This window comes from Myotis lucifugus, unplaced genomic scaffold (assembly GCF_000147115.1).
Source record: "Myotis lucifugus unplaced genomic scaffold, Myoluc2.0 scaffold_3, whole genome shotgun sequence".
Lineage (NCBI taxonomy): Eukaryota > Metazoa > Chordata > Mammalia > Chiroptera > Vespertilionidae > Myotis > Myotis lucifugus.
In genome coordinates, this window is record NW_005871051.1 from 18294666 (window position 1) to 18321508 (window position 26843).

The 26843-nt window shown below is 45.3% G+C and overlaps 1 protein-coding gene across 1 annotated transcript; it reads left to right on the forward strand.

Moving 5' to 3' along the window:
* The first annotated feature begins 157 nt into the window (after positions 1-157).
* STK36 (serine/threonine kinase 36) lies at positions 158-26184 on the forward strand. Its single transcript, XM_023761281.1, is given in 28 exon segments — positions 158-176; positions 416-588; positions 1282-1422; positions 1532-1609; positions 2919-3049; positions 3289-3538; positions 5650-5686; positions 5689-5742; positions 6007-6176; positions 6318-6493; positions 6909-7014; positions 9040-9183; positions 12535-12714; positions 13863-13960; positions 15105-15210; positions 16537-16687; positions 16881-17008; positions 17553-17657; positions 18198-18296; positions 18383-18471; positions 18730-18793; positions 18964-19074; positions 20738-20812; positions 21468-21648; positions 21861-22008; positions 22231-22378; positions 22918-23664; positions 25465-26184. Coding segments are annotated over 27 exon segments (3945 nt in total). The 5' UTR covers positions 158-176; positions 416-504; the 3' UTR covers positions 25609-26184.
* Positions 26185-26843: the final 659 nt, after the last annotated feature.

Below are 26843 nucleotides of genomic sequence, written 5' to 3' on the forward strand. Positions count from 1 at the left end.
AGGGGGCGGGGCTGAGGCCAGAGCCGGCGTCCCTCGGCCTGGGGAGCTGGAAGCTCCTGGGCTGGGGTGAAGCGGAGCTCAGGCCTGCGGAGCTCGCGCAGAGGGTGTGGGCGCGGGCGCGGCCGGGGTCGCTGAGGAGGTTGGCGGTGCCAAGAACTTGGGGAAGGCTGAAAGGGGTGGGGCTGGCGGGGGAGGCTGATGGAGGGGGAAAGGAGACGGGATGGGTGGGCGCGAGGTTGGGTTGGGGACCCGAGGAGTCTGAAAAGGTGGGAGAACTACAAGAGGCGCTCTATTTGCTCTAAGATTTCATCTTTCCATTCACTCCACTCTGCCATGGGTTTGAGGCCTGGATTATTATGAAAAAGAGGAAAAAGCAAGGTGGCTAACATGAACCTTCCTTCCATGTGCCAACCAGGCTTCCCAGATGTGTGGAACTGTGTGGAGCGGGAACTCTTCGCTACCATCTCTGCTTTCTCTCTTCTGAGGAACCCCGAAGCCTCTGCCATGGAAAAGTACCACGTGTTGGAGATGATTGGAGAAGGCTCTTTTGGGCGGGTGTACAAGGGTCGGAGGAAATACAGTGCTCAGGTGGTGAAAAAAGAGGGGTAACTCTTGGTTGGGATTCCACACCCCCAACTCCAGTGGAAAATGGGGCCAGAAGGGAAGCATTCATACCAACCTGTATTCCTAGGACACTGACTCCTTCGTGCGTAGGGAGTGTGAGCTCTGAAATTGGATTATTTGGGTTCAAATCCTCACCCTACCACTTTCTAGCCTTAGAACTGGACAAGTTACGTAACCGCTCTCTGTCTCAGTTTCCTCATCTATAGAGCGAACACAGTATAGTATCTGATTGATGGGGTTTGAGAATTAAATATAATGTTACATTGGATTACTTAGTACAGTGCCTGGCACCTCATACACAACAAATAAATATTATCACTACTATTAATCCTGATCATCCTATGCAGGAAGAAATAAACCACCTGGACTCTATTCTTCTCCATTTTTTCCCTCTAAATTCTTTAAATCTTGAGTTTTTTACTTTGACCAGAACACCTGTCCCAGAATCCACCAAAGGGTTCTGTCTGGCAGAGACTGTTTCCTCCCAGGGCAAGGGGAAGGAAAGGCTGGGTAAGGGCACAGTACCATGGGGAGAGTGGAGTGGGAGACTAGCAGCTACAATGACAATTGCTCAATCTAAAGTCTCACTTCTGGAGTTCTCAGGCTAAAGTTTCAGTGGTGTGCCTAGGCCTTGACTCTTCATCTTACCTCTGATAGGTGGTGGCCCTGAAGTTCATTCCAAAATTGGGACGCTCAGAGAAAGAGCTGAGGAATCTGCAACGAGAGATTGAAATCATGCGGGGCCTGCGGCATCCCAACATTGTGCACATGCTCGACAGTTTTGAGACTGATAAAGAGGTGTATTTTGGCTTGGGGTCACCTCTCCCCAAGAAGAAGCGTCCCAGGAACTTCCCAACCTTAATGCATAATTCTGAAGCCATCAGTGTCTTTTGCCTTTGCCTTTCAGGTAGTGGTAGTGACAGACTATGCTGAGGGAGAGCTCTTTCAGATCCTGGAAGATGATGGAAAACTTCCTGAAGACCAGGTATGTTTCCAGGCTCAAACTTCTCCCTACCCCTGACTCTCTTCAGGTTAAGGACTGGCAGGGAAAGCTGAGGGCACTGAGAGTCTGCATTTTGAAAATTCCTGAGAAAAATATAAGAATCAGTGTATATAGAGGACATGTGGTATGACAATGAAGTATATCAACCGTGAAGCCAAAACTCTTTGAATACAAAGGTTGGCTCTGCCACTTTCTAGCTGGATCCTCCTGGGTAAGTTATTTGAACCTCTTTGTGCTCAGTTTCCTCTTTCTGTTTAATTACTTAATTAATTGATTGATTTTAGAAGGAAAGAGGAGGGTAAAGGGGGAGAGAGAGAGAGAAACATTGATCGGTTGCCTCCTGCACGCACCCCAACTGGGGATATAACTCCCAACATAGGTTTGTGCCTACAACCTTTCGGTGTATGGGACAGTGTTTCAACCAGCTGAGCCACACCAGCCAGGGCTGTTTCTTCTTTTTAAAATGGAAATAATAATGTCTGTCTCATAAAGCTACTGTGGGGATTAGTGAGTTAATTCATGTAAAATGGTTAAAGAGTTCCTGAAACACAATATTCATGTAGTTAGTATTATTAGTGTTATTGTTATTGGGTGCCATTAGGGAAGAAGGGCTAGTGTGGTGGTACCAGAGAGGGCAGGAAGGTATGAGGGTTATGGTTAAGGCAAGATTCACCACCAAGACATAGTGGTTCATAGTGGGATTTGGTTGAACACATTTTCCAGCCACACTTATTCTAGGGGTTTTCCTGTACTCCAGCAAGTAGGCCCTCAGGACTTTCTGTTGCAGCATTGTATTTTCTTACGAGCACTCATCATCACTGGTAATTCATCATCTTATTCCTTTTGTCTGTCTTATTTCTTTGATTACTTCTTTTTAAAAAGGGATTTTGTCTTAATAACATCTAATGCATATCGAATGCTTATCAAATGCCAGGCACCATTCTGAGCAGTATATTACTTTACATGCTTTAACTCATTTAATCCTCATAATAATCCTATGAGGTAGAGGGTTTGATTATTGTCATCTTATAGATGAAAAATCTGAGAGGCATAAGATAATTTGTCTATGGTCATGCAGCTAGTGAGACGCAAAAAATTTTCTTTGAAAGAATGAATGAACAAATCAATGAATGAATAGGGGAGCAAGAACTATAGAAGGTATTGTGTGAAGCTCAAAGAAAGGGAAGAGATGATCACATCAGCTGTAGTATCAGGGAGGAGTCTTTGGGCTCCTGGATCAGGCTCCTTCCTCTGACCTATCCTTTCTTCCTCCCACTTGGCTGATCCCTAGGTTCAAGCCATTGCTGCCCAGTTGGTGTCGGCCCTGTATTATCTGCATTCCCACCGTATCCTTCACCGAGACATGAAGCCTCAGAACATCCTCCTTGCCAAGGATGGTGGCATCAAGCTCTGTGACTTTGGGTGAGGAGCCTGACCTTCCGTCTCTACTTCCAGTTCTGCAGGGAGTCCTAGGCCATTTGCTTGGCTTATATGGGCCTCGTTTTAGAACCTGAGCTGCAGACTGGGACTCCTGCTGGGTCTTTTGGAAGGTGCTCTCTCTGTTTGGGTTTGGGATATCTCACACAATGAGAGGGAGTAGTGACCAGGTCTAGTTTTATTGACTATCTTCTCTCTTTACATTCCCATTCCATCACCTGCAGATTTGCCCGGGCTATGAGCACCAACACAATGGTGCTAACATCCATCAAAGGCACACCACTCTATATGTCCCCAGAACTGGTGGAAGAGCGACCATACGACCACACCGCAGACCTCTGGTCTGTGGGCTGCATACTTTATGAGCTGGCTGTAGGCACCCCTCCCTTCTATACCACAAGCATCTTTCAACTGGTCAACCTCATTCTCAAGGACCCTGTGCGCTGGCCCCCAACCATTAGTCCTTGCTTCAAGGTAATGAATATAGAGAGGGAGATTACTTTTGCATTGGAAACCTATCTCCCCCTGCCTCTGTTCCCTTTTTCAAAATCCTTTTCCAGAGTTGGGAAGGACTTTGCAGTTACTGAATTAATACAGGAGCTGGGCCAAGCTGTCTTGCTTTTGTACTGTAGGGGCTTATTCTGGGAGGGTATGTCATACTTGGGAATAGCAGCCCTCCTTGGGCCAGGCTATCTTTTGTCACAATGGAAAGGTGATTTTTAAGAAACCAGAGATAGATACTGGTCCTTTTACATACCCTCTATTCCACTTATTTTCTATCAGATGATATCTAGCTTTGCAAACAGTTTTCAGTCCTCTTCTGAAAGAAGGAATCTTTAGCTATCCAAATGGCCAGAGCTAGTGGGGCTATCTTGGTGATTAGGGGAAAACGAGAAAGGTGGTGCCTGCTCCTTGCAGCTAAGTCTCAGTAGACTGGAGGAAGGAGGTATGGAGAGGGGGAGGAAAAAGAGTGGATCCTTTTTGCTTCTTTTTTAAAAATTTTATTTTATTGATTTTTTACAGAGAGGAAGGGAGAGAGATAGAGAGTTAGAAACATCGATGAGAGAGAAACATTGATCAGCTGCCTCCTGCACACCCCCCACTGGGGATGTGCCCGCAACCCAGGCACATGCCCTTGACCGGAATCGAACCTGAGACCCTTCAGTCCGCAGGCAGACGCTCTATCCACTGAGCCAAACCGGTTTCGGCCCCTTTTTACTTCTTATCTACCTAGGGCAGTGTTCAGCAAACTCATTAGTCAACAGAGCCAAATATCAACAGTACAACGATTGAAATTTGAGAGCCAAATTTTTTAAACTTAAACTATATAGGTAGGTACATTGTTATTAACTTAATTCAGGTTCTCCTAAGGCTTAGGAAGAGCCACACTCAAGGGGCCAAAGAGCCACATGTGGCTCGCGAGCCGCAGTTTGCCGACCACTGAGCTAGGGTAAGATTTGGACTTTCAGTGGAATTTAAGTGCAGCTTTTTCCCAGAGTGAAATCTCATATAAGTTTTCTTCATTTTATCTAAGATGAAAGGGGACAGGTTTTCCCCTAATCTACTCAGTTTGGGGAGGCCCAAGTAATTATCAAAAAGAATCTAGCCTGGCAAGTGTGGCTCAGTGCTTGAGCAGCGGCCCATGAACCAGAAGGTCACAGTTCAATTCCCAGTCAGGGCACATGCACAGGTAGCAGGCTCAATCCCCGGTGCGGGGCATGTGGGAGGCAGCCAGTCCATGTTTCTCTCTCATTGATGTTTCTTTCTCTCTATCCCTCTCTCTTCCTCTCTCTAAAATATATATATATATATATAGAGAGAGAGAGAGAGAGAGAATCTAAACAAAGGAAACTTAAGTGGGTGATATACATGGGATATTTATTCTCCCTTGGGGCAGATATGCAGTTATCTCCAGCCAGAGCCATGGCATACTAATTACCTTGTTTTAGAACAGTGGTCATAATCTAGTACTTTATATTCCTGTTTCAGGCCCAATTGAGGATTTCCCCAAGGATACCTCATAATGATGTACCCTTTTTAGAGACAGTCTTCCTACCCCTCATCATCTGAAGTCTTGCTGAGAGATTTCTGGTTTTGAGTGCTCCCAAACACATCTTTACACAATGACTCGTGTGTGTGTGTGTGTGTGTGTGTGTGTGTGTGTGTTTGTGTGTGCTTTCAACCATAAATGCATCTGTTTCTGACAAATTGCAGTCAAAGGGAAGGCAAAGTGAGCAGTTTGGGACTCTGTTGTATGTTTGCTTTCTGAAGATAATCATGCAGGTGACATCTCTGTCTTCTAGTTTTTTTCTCACTTTGTCACAAAGCTGGTGACATTGAGATTTCTGTTTTTCTGGGGTTCTAGAATGCCCATGGACAGGGATTGGGGTACCCCAGGAGACGAGGCAGTGAGTTCTATGATTTCATCCAGGGAATTGAGGCCTAAGGATAGGGTTAAAGAGGGTGTGATCAAGAGCAGCTGGTCTGGTCTAAGATTAGACTCTGGAGTCTTGGTTTGCAGGCTCTGATTAGTTAGAGGCAGCCTATATGGAAGTAAAGGCTGATGGGGGACTTTCTCTCCACAGAACTTCCTGCAGGGACTGCTCACCAAAGACCCCCGGCAGCAGACCTTTTACATCACCCCTTTATTGCTGGCTTTATTGCTGGCCGTGTCACCAGTGAGTCATTAGGGTTCCCAGGGCTATTGTACTTCCCTAGTGTTCTCCCCAATTTACCCACCTTCCCCCAGCATCTGGATCCAAAATATATTCTTTACCCCACCACCTTGAACTTTCTTCCTAGCCTTTTGCCACCTCCCTTACAACCCTCTTCCATTTTTGTCACTTTATCAAATGGTCTGGAGACACTGAAATTGTCTCTGGCCAAGTGGACATGGCGGAGCTCTAGTATGATCATGTCTTCCTCCTCTTCCCTCCCTGCAGTAATAACTGAACCAGCAGGTCCAGATTTGGGCACCCCATTAACCAGTCGTCTACCTCCAGAACTTCAGGTCCTCAAGGACCAACAGGCACATCAACTGGCCCCCAAGGGCAATCGATCTCGCATCTTGCGTCAAGCCCGTAAGCTCATGGCTGAGGAGGCCAAGCAGAAGGTGTGTAGGAATGTGGGACATATGCAGGTTAGTGACTGGGGTTGCTGGAGAAGGAGAATGGTTTTCTAGGGTTGGGAAAGGGCCACAAATAGGATTTGTACTGGCCTATGGCACCCAGTGTCTCCTGCCCACTTCCCACAGAAACACCAGAATACAGGACCTACCCTGGAACAGGAAGACAGGACCATCAAGGTGGTTACTGGCACGACCCCTGTGCCCCCTCCTCAGGAACCAGGCCTCTTGGCTGGGATCATGGCCTCAGAAATGAAGAGCAGCTGGGCTGAGTGGGGGGCTGGAGAAGCCCCCCCTGCACCTCGGTGAGGAGGGTTGAACCAGGATTTATAGGGACAGGGCCCTAAGAGTGTGAGTCCTGGGTTCTTGAATTCTAATTCCAGATACATTCCTAATTTGTCAGGAAACATAGGAACTTTCCTTTCTCTATGGCTCAGTTGTACATTAACTGTAAGGGCAAGAATTATCTCAGTACAAAAGGGAAGATTGAGTTGGGAGCAACAGGTGAAAACTGCCAAGGTATAAGGAAGTGGGAGGGCAGTCAAGGATGTGTGTGTAATTAGTGGTCAACTTATCCTGTCCTGGCCATATTGTAGAAGGTCTCCTCTATTCAATCCTACATGGCCTTCATTCCTATCCTGGGCTTAGAGGGAGGGGCAAGTTAAGAAACTCCAAGCCTCAAAGGTCTGTAATTCATTCTACTTCTGCTTCCTCTGGCAGGGAAAACTGGATCACTGAGGATAGTGAACGAGCATTCCCAGAGCTGAGGCCAGAGCAGTCACAGGCCGGCCAGCAGAGCACTGGTGCAGTAGACCTAGAAAATGAGGTGAGCCTGGGGGCTCTTCTTGGCCTTGTCACTGCCATGGGATGTTGGGTCTGGGTGTTTGTTTTTCTAGAACAGTGATTCCCAATGTTCCAAGTATGAGCTCTCATGTGTTAAAAACTGCTTTGTTATTATGAACTTAATAGGTTTTAGTTGCACAGTTATCTGAATGTGTAATTATAAAAAATTGGAATACATAGGTAAAAATGTAAGTCCCTCTTAAGCCTCATCTAGGTCCCAGAGTATCTTCTGCTATCAGTTTCATCTGTCTCCTTCCAAACTTTCTGTACATTTATATATATGTACATCTATATATATAAAAGCCTAAGCGACCCCTTATGACCAGACAACTGCCCGGTCACTATGACGCACACTGACCACCAGGAGGAAGATGCTTAACGCAGGAGCTGCCCCCTAGTGGTCAGTGTGCTCCCACAGCCAACTTCCTGTGGTCCCTCTACCCGCCCCCGCCCCCCTCCACTCCCCCGGCCCCTGGCCTGCTGATCTAGACTGGGCGAGACAGCCCCTATCAGTCCAATCGCAGGCCAGGCCAAGGGACCCCACCTGTGCATGAATTCATGCACCGAACTTCTAGTATAGAAATATATAGTTTGGCTGTTTTTACATTACTGAGTTAATCCCATATATATTGCTTTGCATCATGCCATATGATCTGTTTTAGAGATCATTCTACATCTGAACATGTAGTTCTACTCAATCTTTTGTGTTTTTTTAGGGTTTTCGCTTTTTATTTTGAAATAATTTCAAACTTAAAATTCTGAGAATACCAAAAGAATTACTATATATTCTTATTTTTTTAATCCTCACCTGAGGATATGTTTTTATTGATTTTAGAGAGAGGGGAAGGGAAAGGGAGAGAGAGAGAAACATCAATGTGAGAGAGAAATATCAACTGGTTGCCTCCCATATGTGCCCTGACTGGGGATCAAATGCGTAACCTTTTTGGTGTATGAGATGATGCTCCAAACACCTGAGCCACTGGCCAGGGCAAATTCCTATATGCTCTTTACCCAGATTCACTAATTGTTAAAATTTTGCCAATTTGCTTTATGATTCTCTCTTTCCATATATATGAACGTATCAACTTTCTGAATCATTTTAGGATAAGTTGCCCTGACTGGGAATTGAACCCGCAACCTTTTTGGTGTACAGGATGATGCTCCACCCACCTGAGTCCCTTGACCAGGGCTCCAGTAATGTTCTTTATAGCAAAAATTTTTTTCCTGATGCATGATCCAATCCATTGTTACGAACTATATTTAGTTGTTTTGTCTCTTTAGTCTCCTTTAATCTGGAACAGTTCCTAGTCATTTTTTGCCTTTCATGACTGGCAATTTTGAGGTACACAGGCCAATTATTTTACAGAATATTCCTCAAATTGGTTAGATTCAAATTATGCGTTGTTGGTAGGAAGACTACATAAGTGATGCATCCTCAGTACAACAGTTTTCTTTTTTTTAAATATATTTTTATAGATTTCAGAAAGGAAGGGCGAGATAGAAACATCAGTGATGAGAGAGAATCATTGATCAGCTGCCTTTTGCATGCCTCACACTGGGGATCGAGCCAGCAACCCAGGCATGTGCCTTGATTAGAAATCAAACCGTGACCTTCTAGTTCATAGGTCAACGCTCAACTACTGAGCCACGTTGCCAAGCAACAGTTTTCTTAATAACTTCTTAATGTTTCCTAATATGGATGTGCCATTCTTTAGTATTCCCTTACTGACTGGCTGTGTGACATTTCCAATTTTTTTTGGTATTGTAAGTCATGCGACCATGGACATCTTTCTAGGTATCTCTTTATGCACACATGTCAGTGTTCTTGAGACTTTCAAGACCCCTCACAAACGGTCAGCTATACCTTTTTAAACTGGTAGCTGGAAAAAATACGTCTGTGCTAAAGGAGTTACTGACTTCTTGCAGTTACTTGTGATCCCCCAGATTGGGAGCCACTACCCTCAGCCTTACAACTCCTCCTGTCCTCTGTCTCTCCCCTATGCCTCAGGAGCCAGACAGTGATGATGAGTGGCAACACCTGCTAGAGACCATGGAGCCTGTGCCCATCCAGCTGAAGACCCCTCTCACCCTGCTGTGCAATCCAGACTTTTGCCAGCGCATCCAGAGTCAGCTACATGAGGCTGGAGGGCAGGTGATGGGCAGAAGGGTACTGTGGAGGGGATTGGGGACTGTTTTCACAGATGAGACATTAAAAAACATTGGCTGGCATAAGGAAGTTTGTCCCTTTCCAATTCTTTTTCAGTCCACCTGCTTAATTCAAGGAGATTTGCTAACCTGCTTTAGTAACACAGAAAGAGCAAGCCTCAGGTTTCTCTTTCTGAAGAGAAAAGCATCCATCTAGAGCAGGAATCAGCAAACTTTCTGATGGTAAAGATTTTAGGCATTGTAGGCCTTGAGGCAAAATGGAGGACATTGTGTAAGGACTTCTACAATGAGCAAAACCACATTTACAAAATTTTTATTGACAAAATGAAAAATATAGCTATAAAAATTATGTATACAATATTTTCTAATACAGGTATGCTAACAAGAAGAATGAGATTCTTTTTTAGGGAGTAACATTTTGCTTAATTGGTTTTCATAGTTAGTGTTCCTTCATACAAAGCCTTTCCTTGCGTCTCTGAAACACAGTGATCTTCCTTCCTGGGAACTCATCTTTTCTGCTTTCTCTTTAAAGTCTTTAAATGATTTTCAGTAAATGTACTAAGATGTGAAACCATCACTATAATCCAGTTTTATTTTATTTATTTTTCCTCCGCCGAGATGATATGTTTATTAATTTTAGAGCGAGAGGGAGAGAAACATTAATGTGAGAGCAAAACATCGATCTGTTGCCTCCCTTACATACCCCAACATAGGATTGAACCCTCAACTTAGGTATGTACCTTGACTGGGAATTGAACCCACAACGTTTTGGTGTATGGGATGATGCTCTAACCAACTGAACTACCTGGCCAGGGCTTTTTTTTTTTTCTACTATAATCTAGTTTTAGAACATTTTCCTCTCCCCAATAAGATCCTCATACTCATTTACAGTTAATCATCATTCCTACCCTCAGTCTCAGGCAACCATTAATTTACTTTCTGTCTCATAGATTTGCCTTTTCTGGACAATTTATATAAATGGAATAATATGGTATATAACAATGTTTATGTCTGGCTCTTTAACATAATGTTTTTGAGGTTCATTCATGCTGTAGCATGTATCCATACTTCATTCCTTTTCATTGCTGATTAGTATTCCATTATATGGACATATATTATATTTTATCCACTCACCAGTTGATGGACATTGAGGTTGTTTTCACTTTTTGGCTTTTATGAATAATGCTGATATGAACAGTCACATGGAAATCTTTGTGGCCATATCATTTCTCTTGGGTGGATACGAATGAATGGAATTGCTGGATCACATGGTAAATTTATGTTTAACATTTTAAGAAACTGCTGAATTATTTTCCAAAGTGACTACACCATTTTGCATTCTCACAGCAATGAATGAGGGTCTCCATTTTCTCACATCCTTGCTAACATGTATTATTGTCTGTCTGTCTTTTGATTATAGCCATTCTTGTATGAAATAGTATAGCATTGCTAATTTCTGATTTTAAGCATCTTTTCATTTGCTTATTAGCCATTTGTGAAATTTCAATTTTTTTGCTCATTTTTAAATTTGGTTGTTTGTCTTCTTATTGAGTTGTAAGAGTTCTTTGTATATTCTGAATACAAGACCTTTTTCAGATATGTGATTTGCAAATATTTTCTCCCAGTCTATGCTTTGTCTTTTTATTCTTATGAGTGACTTAAAGCACAGGAGTTTTAAATTTGAGGAAGACCAATCACCATATTTTTCCTTTGTAGATTATGCTTTTGGTGTTGAATCTAAGAAAAATACTTTCCAAACTCAAAATTTTGAAGACTTTTCTTCTCTGTTTTTTCCAAAAGTTTTCTAGTTTTATCTCTGACCCATTTTGAGTTAAATTTTGTATGAGATGTGAGGTGTACATTGCGAGGGATCTAAGTTTATTTTTTGGATGTGGGTATACAGTTGTCCCAGCACCATTTGTTGAAAAGACTCTTCTTTCTCCAGTGAATTGCCTTGGCACCTTGCATCTCTCTTTTGGCCCTTACATGTTAGGCTGGATAACTTTTTGGTAGGGAAGCAGGTTAAAAGCTCTGCCTCCAGAGTAAGACTTCCTAAGTTGGAATTCCACCTGAACTCTTGAGCTGTGTGATTATTGACTACTTCCTTAACCTACCTAGAAGTTTCAGTCTCCTTATCTATAACTGCATTTGTATTTACTTCATAGGGTTATTATGAAGATTAAGTAAGCAAATAAGTGAAAAGACTTAGAGCAGTGAATAGCAGACTGTAAAGCACTTGATGTGTTATTCTTCTTTCAAGAAGAATCTTTAAAGAATAACCATTTAAAAATAGAATACTGCTCTGACCAATGTTGCTCAGTAGGTTGGAGCATTGTCCTGTGCACTGAAGGGTTGTAGGTTCAATTCTTGGTCTGGGCACCTACCTGGATTGCAAGTTTGATTGCTGGTCAGGGAGTGTATGGGAAGCAACTGATTGATGTTCCTCTCTCTCAATCAATAAAAACATATCCTTGCCCTGGTGTGTGTGGCTCAGTGGTTGAGCATCAACCTATGAACCAGGAGGTCAGGGTTTGATTACTGGCAGGGCACATGCCTGGGTTGCTGGCTTGATCCCCAATAGGGGGCATGCAGGAAGCAGCTGATCAATGATTCTCATCATTGATGTTCTCTCTCCTCCTTTCCTCTTTCTGAAATCAATGGGAACATTAAAAAAACACATATCTTTGGATGATGATAATATATATATTATTGTCCTTAGCTTGCAGGCTTTATAAAAATAAGTGTATTTAGTCTGTGGGTTGTAGTTTGTCAACCCCTGGTCTAGAGTTGAATATGTTTTGTGACCATTGTTTTTAATTTTCAGAAGTGTATTTGAGTGTGTGTGTGTGTGTTTTGTTTTGTCTTTAAAATGAAGGGCTGGTAAGAGATCAACCGAAGGACTTGTATGCATGCATATAAGCTTAACCAATGGACATAAGACACTGGGGGCTAGGGGAGGCCAGGGGATTGTCAAGGGCGGGGGGAAAAAAGGAGACATATGCAATACTCTTTGTAATACTTTAAGCAATAAATTAAAAAAAAATGAGGGGCTGGAGAAGGGAGGGAACAAATAGGAATTGCATTGGGTCTGACACAGAGATTCTGAGGGACAGTCCCCTCCCCCTTGGTCACTGCTATTATAAGTTAGATGACCGAGTATCTATACTCCTCTTCCCTGGTACAGTTTCCCCATTTCTCTCTTTTCTGAGCTTTAGACTCACAAAGAAAGGAATGAGAACATCTGGTATGATTTGCCAACTCCTTGGGGACACTTGATATATAGAATTCTTCTTTTACCTCTGGTAATATTGATTACTTCTTCTCTCACGTCACCCAGATCCTGAAAGACATGCTGGAGGGTGCGTCCTGTATCCTCCCTGCACTCCGGGTCCTGAGCAATCTTCTGACCAGCTGCAGTGACTCTGTTCCCTTGTATGTCTTCTGCCGTGAGGCAGGGCTCCCTGGGCTGCTGCTCAGGCTACTCAGACACAGCCAGGAGAGCCACAGTATTCAGCAGGTAAGCTCTATGCAGGGAGCCTCTAAAGCAGTGGTTCTCAACCTCTGGCTCTTTAAATACAGTTCCTCATGTTGTGACCCAACCATAAAATTATTTTCGTTGCTACTTCATAACTGTAATGTTGCTACTGTTATGAATCGTAATGTAAATATCTGATATGCAGGATGGTCTTAGGCGACCCCTGTGAAAGGGTCGTTCGACCGCCAAAGGGGTCGCGACCCACAGATTGAGAACCGCTGCTCTAAAGACTTCCAGGAGTTTCTTGTTAGATTTCTTTTCTTCAAACGGCCATCTCTATTTGGTCCAATTGGTTTTTATTTTCCTTCCTTCTCTTTCAAGTTAGTAGAGCATGAATTGCAAACTCTAATGCCTTCAGAGACCAGGCAAATAATATCAGTCAGTAAAGTCAACTGTGTCAGACTATGCGAATAGTGGGGAATAAATAAACTGGAGATCTCATGTCCAGTCTAATGATATAGCCTATCCTCAGCTCCAGCCCAGTGTTTCCAGACCTTTTAGTTTTCCAAGAGAAGCTAGAAATCCAGGTTTTTATGCATAATTTCCCAATATTTAGAGCACTGGGCTTTAAGATGTTAAATTCTTGGCTTTCTTAACACCATTTTACAGAGCAGGGTACTGAAATTCGGAGAGTAACTGACTCATATACAGGCTTTAACTTGTAAATGGTCCCGGAGATGATAGTGGAAGAGCTAGGATTGAGACTCAATGTTTTTGGGGCAAACCTCTACTTCTCGTGCTGTGTCCTGCCACAGCTAAGCTGAGAGAACAGAAAAAAGAGATGTTTAATGGGATCTGGGCTCAGGCAGCTGGAAAGCTGCACTCTGCTGATGAGTATTAATCTTGAGTGTTTTAAAGAAATTGAAAAAAGAATTTGAGCTATTTTGAAAAACGTAACATTCTAAACTCCAAAATGCTGTTCAGGCCAAACAAGGCACATTTTCAGACTATTTACAGCCCATTAGCTGCCACTGGTTTTTTCTAGATCTCCTGTCTCTGTCCAGACACTCTCTTCTCCCAGCCCCTTTTTGTTTGGTTAACCTGACTGGATATCTGATACCTTTCTTTACTGCTTTTTCTATTTGTCTCCATCCCCTACATTGCCCTTACTCTGTTTTCTTCCTTGGCAGCAATGTTGGTATGGGACCTTCTTACGGGACCTGATGGCCGTGATTCAGGCCTACTTTGCCTGCACCTTTAATCTGGAGAGGAGCCAGACAGGTGACAGGTGGGATAAGACACAGTTTTGTTCGGTTGGCCAGTTTGGTTTTCATTTCTGTCCCTATTCTTTTTTTCTTTTTTTTTTAATATATTTTATTGATTTTTTACAGAGAGGAAGGGAGAGGGATAGAGAATTAGTAACATCGATGAGAGAGAAACATCCATCAGCTGCCTCCTGCACACCTCCTACTGGGGATGTGCCCGCAACCAACGTACATGCCCTTGACCGGAATCGAACCTGGGACCCTTCAGTCCACAGGCCGACGCTCTATCCACTGAGCCAAACCGGCTAGGGCTCTATCCCTATTCTTATTTCTCCTTTAGGAAAAGGCTAAGTAAGGAGAAGCCATGATTTGTGACAGGTTTAAGGATCAGCTGACTGCCCCCTCAAAGTCCAGCTAATTCTCTTACAGACCCTGAGATACCTCCAACTTTGCCCCAAGACTTTTGGGTTTTAAGGGTCAGCAGTCACTATACACTAAATGAAAGGATCAAGATGTGAATAACCTAGAGCAGTGGTCGGCAAACTCATTAGTCAACAGAGCCAAATATCAACAGTACAACGATTGAAGTTTCTTTTGAGAGCCAAATTTTTTTTTTAAATATATTTTATTGATTTTTAACAGAGAGGAAAGGAGAGGGATAGAGAGTTAGAAACATCGATGAGTGAGAAACACCGACCAGCTGCCTCCTGCACACCTCCTACTGGGGATGTGCCCGCAACTAAGGTACATGCCCTTGACCGGAATCGAACCTGGGACCTTTCAGTCTGCAGGCCGACGCTCTATCCACCGAGCCAAACCAGTTTTGGCGAGAGCCACATTTTTTAAACTTAAACTATATAGGTAGGTACATTGTTATTAACTTAATTAGGGTACTCCTAAGGCTTAGGAAGAGCCACACTCAAGGGGCCAAAGAGCCGCATGTGGCTCGCGAGCCGCAGTTTGCCGACCACGGATAGAGCAATGGCAAAGAGAAGGGCTTGGAGATTGTATATGTGAGACTGTGTGTGTGCTGAGCAGGGGAGAGAAGGGAGCATTATGATGTGTTCCTTTACTGAGCTACTCCTACTTGCCCAGAACTGACCCATTCACCATGTCTAGGCTTTTAGTAGAAAGATGAGAAGAAACCATGGGCTCATTTTCCCCCAGCCTACAGGTATTTCAAGAAGCTGCCGACCTCTTTCTGGACCTGTTGGGGAAACTTCTGGCCCAACCAGATGACTCCAAGCAGACTTTACAGAGGGATAGCCTTATGGTAATCTGTTCCCACTTCTAGATTTCTGTCTCTTCTGTCTTTCTCCGTGTTTCTTCCATCCCCTTTCCTATGACTAGATAGGGTTAGATCAAGGCAATACATCAAATATTTGTTGAATGCTGACTATGTGCCATATACAGTTTGAGTAAGAGAAAGTTCCTATCCTCAAGGGACCAGGGATAGCCTAGTGGGGGAGATATAAAGTTGTAAAGGACAATAGTGTGAAAAGTACATTAGAACTTTGTGTAAGACACAGAAGCACCACTAAAGAAGGTTAACGCTACTTGGCGGGTCACAGAAGAAATCCTGAAGGAGGAAAAAACCTCTGCAGGGATTTGGAGAATACACAGAGGTTTGCCAGGTAGATGAGGCAGGAAAGTAGAGAGGATATTCCAGGCAGAAAGAGCAACGTATATAAAGGCCCAGAAGCACTAAGCAGTGTGCCTATTTCAGGGAACCACAGATTGAAATATTTGTTCTTGAGGAGACTTGCACATCAGTTAGTATTCCCAACCTTATTTGTCTTATGGACTAGTAAACTATATGGATATGGGTTCTCTCCCCTGGACTCAGGAGTGAGGGACAGGAGAATGGAAGATTGAATGAGAAAATCTCAGAGAAGATAATTAGGAACATTTTCAAGGAAATAAACAATTGCCTGGTCGTGCAAACTGGTAATTGGAAACACATATTTGGGCTACTTTCCTGCCTCTAGCTAGCAGTCCGTTCAATTTCTGGTAGTCTGAGAGCCTATTTTAACATTCCTCACCCTTTCAAGTCAGGAAGCTTTTAATATCTAATGTAAATTTTGGCCAGCAGTGACTCACTCTCAGCACTTCTCATATGTCATTGTGCAGTGAGTAGCATGGAGAGTTTGGAATAGATACCCCACCTCCTGAAATTCTGAGAGGGCTGGTTTGGGAGGGACCCAGGAATCCCCAGCAATTTTTATACTCATGGTCGCACAGGAATCCCCAGCAATTTTTATACTCATGGTCGCACAGGAATCCCCAGCAATTTTTATACTCATGGTCGCACAGGAATCCCCAGCAATTTTTATACTCATGGTCACATTGATACTTTGAGAAACATCATCTAGGGAGCAGTTGATCCGAGAAAAGAACAACTGACACCTAATATTCCTGTCCTTGAAATGTGAAGACAGTTATAATGCATCTTCTGTATGAAGAATACTTAAAATTAGATAGCTAGTCCCCCTGGGTTTTCCTCCTCCTCTCTCAGGTTCTCTGGGGAGTCTCGCTCCCTACTCTAAGCCTAGTTAATTTTCTGATGTCCTAATAGTAACCCTGCCCTTATCTCCCTTAGTGCTTCACTGTTCTGTGTGAAGCCATGGATGGGAATAGCTGTGCCATCTCCAAAGCCTTTTACTCCAGTCTGCTGACTACACAGCGGGCCGTGTTGGACGGGCTCCTTCGTGGCTTGACAGTCCCACAGCTCCCTTTTCACACACCCCCAGGTAACCAGTGTGGGAAGGGGAGGTTCTCTGGACGTACTCATTGAATAGGTCCAACTCTGCTCTTTCTACTGCCATCACTGAACACAGTGCCTGGCATTTAGTGAGTGCCCAAGAAATAACTGAGCTGAAAGAATGAAGGGGCAACTGAGAAAAACAACTAGACCTACCTTGCATTATTTGCCTTTCTCCATAGGAGCCCCTCAAGTGAGCCAGCCACTGAAGGAGCAGAGTGAGGATCTGCCTGGAGCCATTTCCTCTGCGCTGGCAGCCATATGCATTGTTCCTCTAGGGCTGCCTGGCTGCTGGGAAGCCAAGGAACAGGTTTGAGCTGCAGTTTTTTGTTCCTCTCCCTCCTATTGCCAGAGTGGGGAAGGCTGGTTCCAGCTTCTTAGAAAGGCAGAAAAAATAAGCCTTTATGCCTCCTCTTGGAGTCAGACGCGCTACCATTGCGCCACGAGGTCCTGGCTTTATGCCTCCTCTTAATCTGTAGTTCCAGAAACACATGATCCTACCACTTGTAGAACATGATGTAGCTAAAATCCCAGAGGCCTTGATTAGAGAGCTCAGTGACAAACTGCCCATGTGGTAGGGTAGCTGATCTGAAGCTGCCAGTGATACTTCCGCAAGGGCTCAGGATTCAGATTTTCTGCTCCCTTTTGGCTGGCAACACTACTCTGTAGCTGGAGCTAATCAAGACCCTGCCTTTTCGTTCTCCATTGGCCATGAAGACTTGGAATGGAATGGGGTCTGAGGTTCCTGGTGAACCTAGGGAAGAGTGACTAGCAAGGGTTTGAGAGTCCCGATTAGTTGGAGATAGGATTGGAATAATGAGAATAGGATTGAGTCTTCAGGAATGTCCCTATAGATCTCTCGGCATTTGGCAAATCAGCTCACTGAAGACAACAACCAACTGAGGCCATCTCTCATCTGTGGTCTGCAGCATCCCATCCTGTGCCTACACCTTCTTAAGGTACTGCCTGCCTGTAACTCTGGGCACTTCAGGTCTCTTTTTAACCCCCAGGACTGAGAGAGAGACCCCTGCAGGACCCCTTTTTGCTTTTAAGTCTTTTCAACTGAGAAGGCCCCACTGTTAGTTAGTCCTCACCAGAACTGAGAAGTATCCCTATCTACTATCTTACAGCAGTGGTTCTCAACCTTCTGGCCCTTTAAATACAGTTCCTCATGTTGTGACCCAACCATAAAATTATTTTCGTTGCTACTTCATAACTGTAATGTTGCTACTGTTATGAATCGTAATGTAAATATCTGATATGCAGGATGGTCTTAGGCGACCCCTGTGAAAAGGTCGTTTGACCGCCAAAGGGGTCGCGACCCACAGGTTGAGAACCGCTGTCTTACATCAAGAGGCAGAAGTGGCCCAAGCTTCTCTCATTTCCTCAGGTGTGGGTACCAGATCTGTTGAGAGACTAGCCTGCTTTCAGCTGAGCCTTCTAGCCTAGGAGCCCAGGTGCTGCTCTGCTCACTGAGAGACTCCTCCACACTCCCTTAGGTTCTCTACTCCTGCTGCCATGTTAGTGAACGCCTGTGCCGCCGTTTAGGGCAAGAGCCCCTGGCCTTGAAGTCATTGTTGATGTTGGTCCAGGGCAAGGTAGGCCAGCAACACAGGTGGGCATTTCATGGTGGCCCCACCATCTCAACCAGAGGTTGCTCTGATATCTTAAGTTTCCTTTGTAGATAAAGGTAGTGGATTGGGAAGAGTCTACTGAAGTGACACTCTACCTCCTCTCCCTTCTTGTCCTTCGGCTCCAAGATCTGCCTTCTGGGTGAGTCATAAAGTAGGATCTCTCCACTGAAATGTTCTACCTACAGAACTCACCCTGGCATTAACAGCCTATCCTTAGGAGAGATTGCGATAGAGAGTGAAGGTTTCTGTACAAAGAATAGACCTGGATTCCCACCAGCTTTGTGACTTGGAGTTGGACATGCAGCCTAGGTGGAGAGTGCCTTCCAACAAAGAGGGAAGGCCAATCACCGGCCTCCTTTCACACTGCTGCATCCCTTGCTATATCTCCTTATTCCAGAATGGAGAAGCTGGGCAGTGAGACTGCTACTCTCTTTACCCATTCACACGTCGTCTCTCTTGTGGTGAGTTTTCAACCTTTATCTTTTTCCCCTATCATCCAACCTTTTGGGGAGTAGGGGAGTCATTGTCCCCTTTGCAGCTGCTTATGCAGTATTCTTCTGGTCTAGGACAGAGACCTAAATCCTCTCTGCTTGTGCTGAATACCATTTCTTCTCCTCCTTTAACTCTCCAGAGTGCAGCGGCGTGTTTACTGGGACAGCTTGGACAGCAAGGGGTGACCTTTGACCTCCAGCCTGTGGAGTGGATCCCTGCAGCCACTCATGCCCTGTGTGCCCCTGCTGAGGTGAGATCTGCTAGATAATGCATAGACATGTTTTCTCTGAGTCAAACAAGGACTGGAATTAGGGAGAAAAGACTGAAATGCCAGCCAGTCTAGAGTAAACTAAAAAGTGATAAAGGAATCAAGGAATCTTTCCTCCCCTCTGCCTCCAGATAAGTGACCCCTCTGAGCCCAGACTGGTCAGGGCTTTAGACCTGCTGTTAACACTCTAGACTTCTAAAGAGGGACTTCGACACTTGCCTCTAAAGCAGTGGTTCTCAACCTTCCTAATGCAGGATGTATTTTCATTGTTACAAATTGAACATAATTAAAGCATAGTGATTAATCACAAAAACAATATGTAATTATATATGTGTTTTCCGATGGTCTTAGGCGACCCCTGTGAAAGGATCGCTCGACCCCCAAAGGGGTCGCGACCCACAGGTTGAGAACCGCTGCTCTAAAGGATCTCTCTTCTAGGCTCTTTTCCAGTCCATTTTCTTCACTGCCACCAGAGTGAGCTTTCAGTAAAGGAAAATGTGGTCATTTGTTTAACCAGTAATTACTTAACACATAAATAGGTATTGAGTACCAGACACTATTCTAGGTTCTGAGAATACAGCCGTGAATAAAAGAGAAAAATCTCTTTTGCCCATGTGGAGCTTGTGTGATTCCTCAGTGGCTTCCCACTGCTTCTGGGATAAAGTCCAAATTCTTTAGCAGGCTACTGAAAGCCCATCTGTTACCTCTAGGCTCTGTAATCCTGCTAGACCAAAAGAGTTACCATTTCCAAAATTCACTTTGGTCTTCCGTGGCTGCCTTTGTATGTACTGTGACTTCCACTTGGAATGTTCTCCCTACCTCCACTTTCTTCTATCTGTCTTTTATTTTTTTATTTTATTTTATTTTTAAAAATATATTTTATTGATTTTTTACAGAGAGGAAGGGAGAGAGATAGAGAGTTAGAAACATCAATGAGAGAGAAACATCGATCAGCTGCCTCCTGCACATCTCCCACTGGGGATGTGCCCGCAACTCAGGTACATGCCCTTGACCGGAATCGAACCTGGGACCCTTCAGTCCGCAGGCTGACGCTCTATCCACTGAGCCAAACCGGTTTCGGCCTATCTGTCTTTTAAATGTTTAATCCCATCAGTTTCCTACCTCCTGGAGGCAGAGTTAGGTACTCTTTTTTTTTTTTTAAATATATATTTTTATTGATTTCAGAGAGGAAGGGAGAGAGACAAAAGCATCAATGATGAGAGAGAATCATTGATCGGCTGCCTCCTGCACGCAACCCAGGCGTGTGCCCTTGACCGGAATCAAACCTGGGACCCTTCAGTCCGCAGGCCGATGCTCCATCCACTGAGCCAAACCAGCTAGGGCAGAGTTAGGTACTCTTAGCTGTGAACTTCCACCTCCACCCTAGCCTCTTGTTTAAGAAGTATCTTCCTAATAAACTATAATTGTTTCCATGTCTGCTTACCCTGCCAGACTGTGTGTCTTTAGGACAGAGGTAGTCATTGACCAAATAGGCAGGAACCAAGACTCCTCTAAGTTCATAAGAGCTCTCCACAGAACACCAGGCTGAGGAAGAGCTCTTTCTGCCTGACCAGGAGTTGGTGCACAGGCTGTGAGGCCACCTCATGCCTCTCAGATCTGCATTCTTCCTGCCTCTCTCCTGCAGGTCCGGTTGACTCCACCTGATGGCTGTGGGTTCTATGACGGCCTACTCACCCTTCTGTTGCAGCTCCTCACCCAGGTACAGATACAGCTTAGGGCAGATGGAAAGGAAGGAGAGAGAAACTGGGCATTTTAGGGAACTGCTGGACATTAGGAATGAAGAAGCAATCCGCAAACTACTATGCTTGTGATGGCTTTAGAAGGGGACCACCTGCCTTCAGTATGGACCCTTTATTTTTATTTTTTTAAATATATATATTTTATTGATTTTTTTTACAGAGAGGAAGAGAGAGGGATAGAGAGTTAGAAACATCGATGAGAGAGAAACATCGATCAGCTGCCTCCTGCACGCCTCCTACTGGGGATGTGCCTGCAGCCAAGGTACATGCCCTTGACCGGAATCAAACCTAGGACCTTTCAGTCCGCAGGCCGATGCTCTATCCACTGAACCAAATCTGTTAGGGCAAGTATGGACCCTTTAAAGGGAACTACTCAAATGTATCCCTTAGGATTCAGTGGGGAGAAAAGAGTAATTTCCTGGTTTCCAGCAGGTGTACACACGATTAAAATGTGGTAAGAAAGGAACTAAGATAACAGGGAAATCCTAGCTGGGAAAACAAAAGGGATTGTTTCTGGGACTTCCTATCCTCGTAGGTCAAGGACAAGAGTGGAAAAAAGGCATTTGACTCTTTACTTTGACCTCCCCACCCATCTATTTTCAATTTTGTCTCCAGGAGGGGAAAGCTAACCTGATAAGGGACATGGTTAGCTCAGAAATGTGGACCGTTCTGTGGCACCGCTTCTCCATGGCACTGAGGCTCTCCAAGGAGGTATCTACACAGGAAGAGGAGCTAACGCTGTCCAGTCCACATAGCTCAAGCTCAGAGCCAGACTGGACACTGATCTCTCCCCAAGGTAGCTTTTCATCTGCATGGCCTCCTCTATGGGACCAGTGTATTGATCCCTCTTCAAGAGAAGTAGCCTAGAGCTAGAGTAGCCATGGAGATTGCTGCTGCTGCCTGGGATGGAAAGGGACTGAATAGATGGTAGCTCTGGGAGACATGGGGAAGCAGGAGCATCTGGGCTTCTTGTCTGCTCCACTGGTTCTTCATTCTTGGTATTTCCAGGTGTGGCAGCCATGCTGAGCCTGGCCGTGGCCACCTTTACCCAGGAGCCCCAGTTATGCCTGAGCCACCTGTCTCAGCATGGAAGTATCCTCATGTCCACCTTGAAGCATCTGCTTTCCCCCAGCTTCCTACAGCAGCTGGGCCAGGCGTGAGTTTGAGCTAGAGGAGGGAGACCCAAAGAACCAGAATCTGCAGTGGGGGGTGAGGAGGGGAAGGCAGGAGAGAAATAGCTGACAGCTTGAGCTATGAGGCAAGAAATGGTATGCTGAGATCGGGGAAGGAGAGCTGGACTAGGAAATTTGAGAAGGGGGGAGATAATAAAGGGTGAGTGAGCAAGGCCGAGTAAATCCTTCCACACTCACCTCCTTAGGCCTCACGGGTCTGAGTTTCTCCCCGTCGTGGTGCTCTCTGTCTGCCAGCTCCTCTGCTTCCCCTTTGCCCTGGATGTGGATGCTGACCTCCTTGGGGGTATCTTGGCTAACCTAACAGACTCAGCAGTCACAGCCCACCTGCTGCAGGTACTTGGGAGGCATGAAGGTGGGAGAGGAAGATGGCCAACGACCTTGTACACTCTAATTCACTTCCAACAGCTCCAGGGCTCTCCTTGGCCCCTGTAAGAGTGGAGCATCTGGTTTGATGTAAGAGTTGGAGTGGAGAAAGCATTCAGGCCTGAACAGAGGTGTGTGGTTGGAGCTGGGGCTGATAACTGCATCAGTCCCTTATCTGAATTCCGTTGGAGCTTGGTGGGGAGAACATCCCAGTCTAGGTGCTGGAGACTCAGCTCCTGAGCCAGGAATTGCTTCTCTGGCAATTCTTGGCATTAAACAGTGGGTCCTTGACAAGCAGAGCAAGGACTGAACTAGGAGAGGACTTATTCTCTTGGAGTCCACATTGTGTCTCCCATGGAGCACCGTGGGTCATCGCTCTCAGCTCTCTGTAGTGTTTCTCACCATAGCTTGGCTTTTCTCCCAGATTTTGGGCTCCTAGCTATCAAGCTACAGTGTACTCTCCCTCTCTCTGAACTACTCTTGCTGCTCCCCTCCCCACCTTCTCCTAGGTCTGCTGTCACCATCTCCTGTTGCCACAAGTGGAGCTGCCCATCAGTCTCCTCACACACCTGGCCCTCAGGGATCCCACCTCTCTCAACCAGTTTGTGAACACAGTGGCTGCCTCCCCTGGAACCATCATCTCATTCCTCTCAGTTGCCCTTCTAGGTGACCAGCCGCTGCTGACCTCTGACCTTCTCTCTCTGTTGGCCCACACAGCCCGGGTTCTGCCTCCCAGTCACTTGTCCTTTATCCAAGAACTCCTTGCTGGCTCCGATGAATCCTATAGGCCCCTGCGTAGCCTCTTGGGTCACCCAGAGAATTGTGTGCGGGCCCGCATTTATGGGCTCCTGGGACATTTGCTCCAACACAGCATGGCCCTGCGTGGGGCACTGCAGAGCCAGGCTGGACTGCTCAGCCTTCTGCTGCTGGGGCTTGGAGACAAGGACCCTGCTGTGCGGCGCAGTGCCAGCTTTGCTGTGGGCAATGCAGCCTATCAAGCCGGTCCCCTGGGGCCTGCCCTGGCAGCTGCAGTACCCTGTATGACCCAGCTGCTTGGAGATCCTCAGGCTGGTATCCGGCGCCATGCTGTGTCAGCTCTGGGCAACTTGGGATCTGAGGGGTTGGGAGAAGAGCTGTTACAGTGTCAAGTACCCCAGCGGCTGCTAGAGATGGCGTGTGGAGACCCCCAGCCACATGTGAAGGAGGCCGCCCTCATTGCCCTTCGGAGCCTCAGCCAGGAGCCCTGTATCCATCAGGTACACTCCAGGGGACTTAGGAACCACAATGATGGGGTTGTATTTCACAACAGTTTCTTGAGGTAGTCTTTAAGGAATTGGAACATCCAGAAATCCATCTCTGTCCCTCTTTGGGAGTAGGACACTCAGGGGCAGTGTCTTGGAAATGAGTTTTCCATCTACCATCTCTCACCACAGAGAAGGGAAGGGACCCGGAAGAGGGCTCCATTGGGCTGAGAAATGCCTGGGATCTCAGGACCACTGTTTCTCTTTTCTAGAGGCTACCTGAGAGGGAGGTGAGGGAAGATTGGAAATATTGAGGTACAGGGTGGTTTTAACACTTGCCATGTTAAAGGCACCATGCTAAGCGATTTTACCTTTAATATCTGGTTAAAGCTGTTATATTCCTCCTTTTGCAGGCTATGAAACTGAGGCACAAAGAATTTAATAACTTGTCCAAGTTAAAAGCTAGTATATAGGATTAAACTTTTGAAGTCAAGAGTCTATGAGTCCAGAACCTATACTCTTTTTTTTAAAAATATATTTTATTGATTTTTTACAGAGAAGAAGGGAGAGGAATAGAGAGTTAGAAACATCGATGAGAGAGATCGATCAGCTGCCTCCTGCACGCCCCCCACTGGGGATGTGCCCGCAACCAAGGTACATGCCTGTCGAGTAAGACTCCTTCCACGTTCTGCGTGGAGTAGGGTTCGGTATCTGGAAGAAGGGCCGCACACAAATGAGAGAGAAATGACGCGAGATAATTTTGCAATATTGGAGGCCCAGGCGGGCCAAGTCCCGAAGGACTTCCACCCATGCTCAGGCTGCTCCAATCTTTTATTGATCTGGAGTAGCCCTTAGGGTAAGGAGGTTTCAATGACACACAGATCAGCAGACAATTTCCAGGAATAGACAAAGTATCTGATTAGCTCATCAGTAGATGATTTCCAGGAATAGGCAGAGTATCTGATCAACAACAATCAACAAGGATCTACATAAGTATCTAAGGAATTAAGGGAACTAAGGTGGGGATGATGCTTCAACTATTATTACCTAAATTAACTGGGTGGTTCCTAGATTAACTGGGTGGTGCACAGTTCTGACCTTTGCTAGGACTTCAAAGGTTACTAGCTTTTGGGGGTCTCTGTCTAAACTCAGCTAGTGAAGACAATGAATGGACTCCGGCACATGCCCTTGACCGGAATCGAACCTGGGACCCTTCAGTCTGCAGGCCGACGCTCTATCCACTGAGCCAAACCGGTTCGGCCAGAACCTATACTCTTAACCACTGCTTTATTCTATCTTTTTGCTCAATTTTCAGTATATAAATAGCCCAATGAAGTCACACATCTACCTATGAAAGGCTAAATCTCCAAGTTATAATAGCTCAGTATAGTAGCATTGGGTGGCTCATGCAGAACAGAAATTTGACAGGATAGTAGTGATACATGTTATAGGATTTTCTGGCAATCCAAGTGGGGACGTAATAAAAAGGATTCTTGGTGGTAATGAGGTTAAGAACCACTGGTCCGGATCCACAGCTGGGAATCACTGGTTTACTATCACTGCTGCATTCATTTCTTCTTCCTGGGGACAAGTGCTTGGATCCCTTGGTGCCTTGATTTCATGGCCTGTAACCAAAGAGAATGGAAATAGACCTCTGATGAGGTTTCTGCTTCCAAGGTTTCTCTTTTATCACACAGTCTATTTTGAGTCCCCAAGAGCCCATTTGCTTTTTCTTCCTTTTCTGGAGTAGGAATTGCTAGTCCAAATGAGAGTCCTCTGCATGTCCTGTTCTGTCATCTGCTCTCTCTCCCACAGGTGCTGGTGTCCCTGGGTGCCAGTGAGAAATTAGCCTTGCTCTCTCTGGGGAATCAGTTACTGCCGCACAGCAGTCCCAGGCCTGCCTCTGCCAAACTCTGCATGAAACTCATTCATCTCCTGAGACCAGCCCACAGCACGTGATCCCAGATTCCTGGGGTCCAGCCTCCAACCTTCGCTGTCCTACTATTGCCAACTCTTCCTTTTTCTACTATACAAGCCACCAACTCAACTGAAAGCTAAGGAGATTTAAAAAGAGAGATAAGCTGCCAACTCACCTGATTTGAGAATGAGAAACTAGAAGGGATTTATGTATAAAGCTGCCCTCCTCCCCCAATTCAGGATGATTTTAGCCAGTAAACTTCATTGCTGTTGATGCCAGAGAAGGACCCTTCCTTCTCTACATCCAGGGGTCTTTTCTCAATACTGTGCCTTGAACCCCAGGAACATGCTTCCCGGACCTTAGGGAGACACCTCCTGCCTAAGAGATCTCTTCCTTTCTGGAGCTCCTATAGTCCCCCCAGCAGGTTCTGGATTTAGGCGCACTGGCCCAAGGATTGATGAAGACAGAGCCTGTCTCAGCTCTAGGCTCTGGGTATAAATGTCACCAGTTGTGGAGGGTAGCCCACATTCCCTTCCGTGGGAGGGGATGGGGAGTGTATCCTTTTTTTTTTGTAATCTATTTGTAAATTCTTGTAATAAAAGGTGTGCCTCACCCTACTTTGAGCTGCCAGAGTAAGGGGTTGGGAGGTTCAGCTCCTCTTTAGCTTCTGTGTGGTGCTGGAAGCACTGGTGTCCTGTTCAGACACGATCCTGGGTTTGGGAGCTTATATCTTTTCCTGCCTTCAGCATCCCAAATGACCTACATGTGGACACCTACTTAATTCCAAGCCCAGGCCAGTGAAGCTGAAATAGGAAACAATAGGATAAACCAGAGAGGTAAATTGGATGGCTTTGAAATCTCAGGCTCAGTGGCTAGTGTTACTATAGGGTGGCATTTTAGGGATAGGGAAGCCTCGCTGCTTTGGTAGGGTAGCTGTATAGAGACTGTGCAGTGTGCCAGAAAGGGTTATTTGGCAGACTCACTAGTTAGAATCATAAACCAGCTGGAAATATTCTGGAAAGCTTAAACATCGACTCATTGGATAGCCTACAGCAAGCTTCCCAGGGCCCTCATTTCTCCATCCATAAAATGGGAGAGTACTTTTTGTCCTTCCTTAAATTCCAATTGTTTTAGAAATGAAAGATGTTCCCTTATTTTTACAAGGAATTTTATTTAGTTCTTATCTTCATTGCCCACTCATTGTCCGTGTTTCTATTTTAGCAAATGTGTTAACATTTTCCCATAATTTCCTCCTATTCAGCATATATTTCAACCA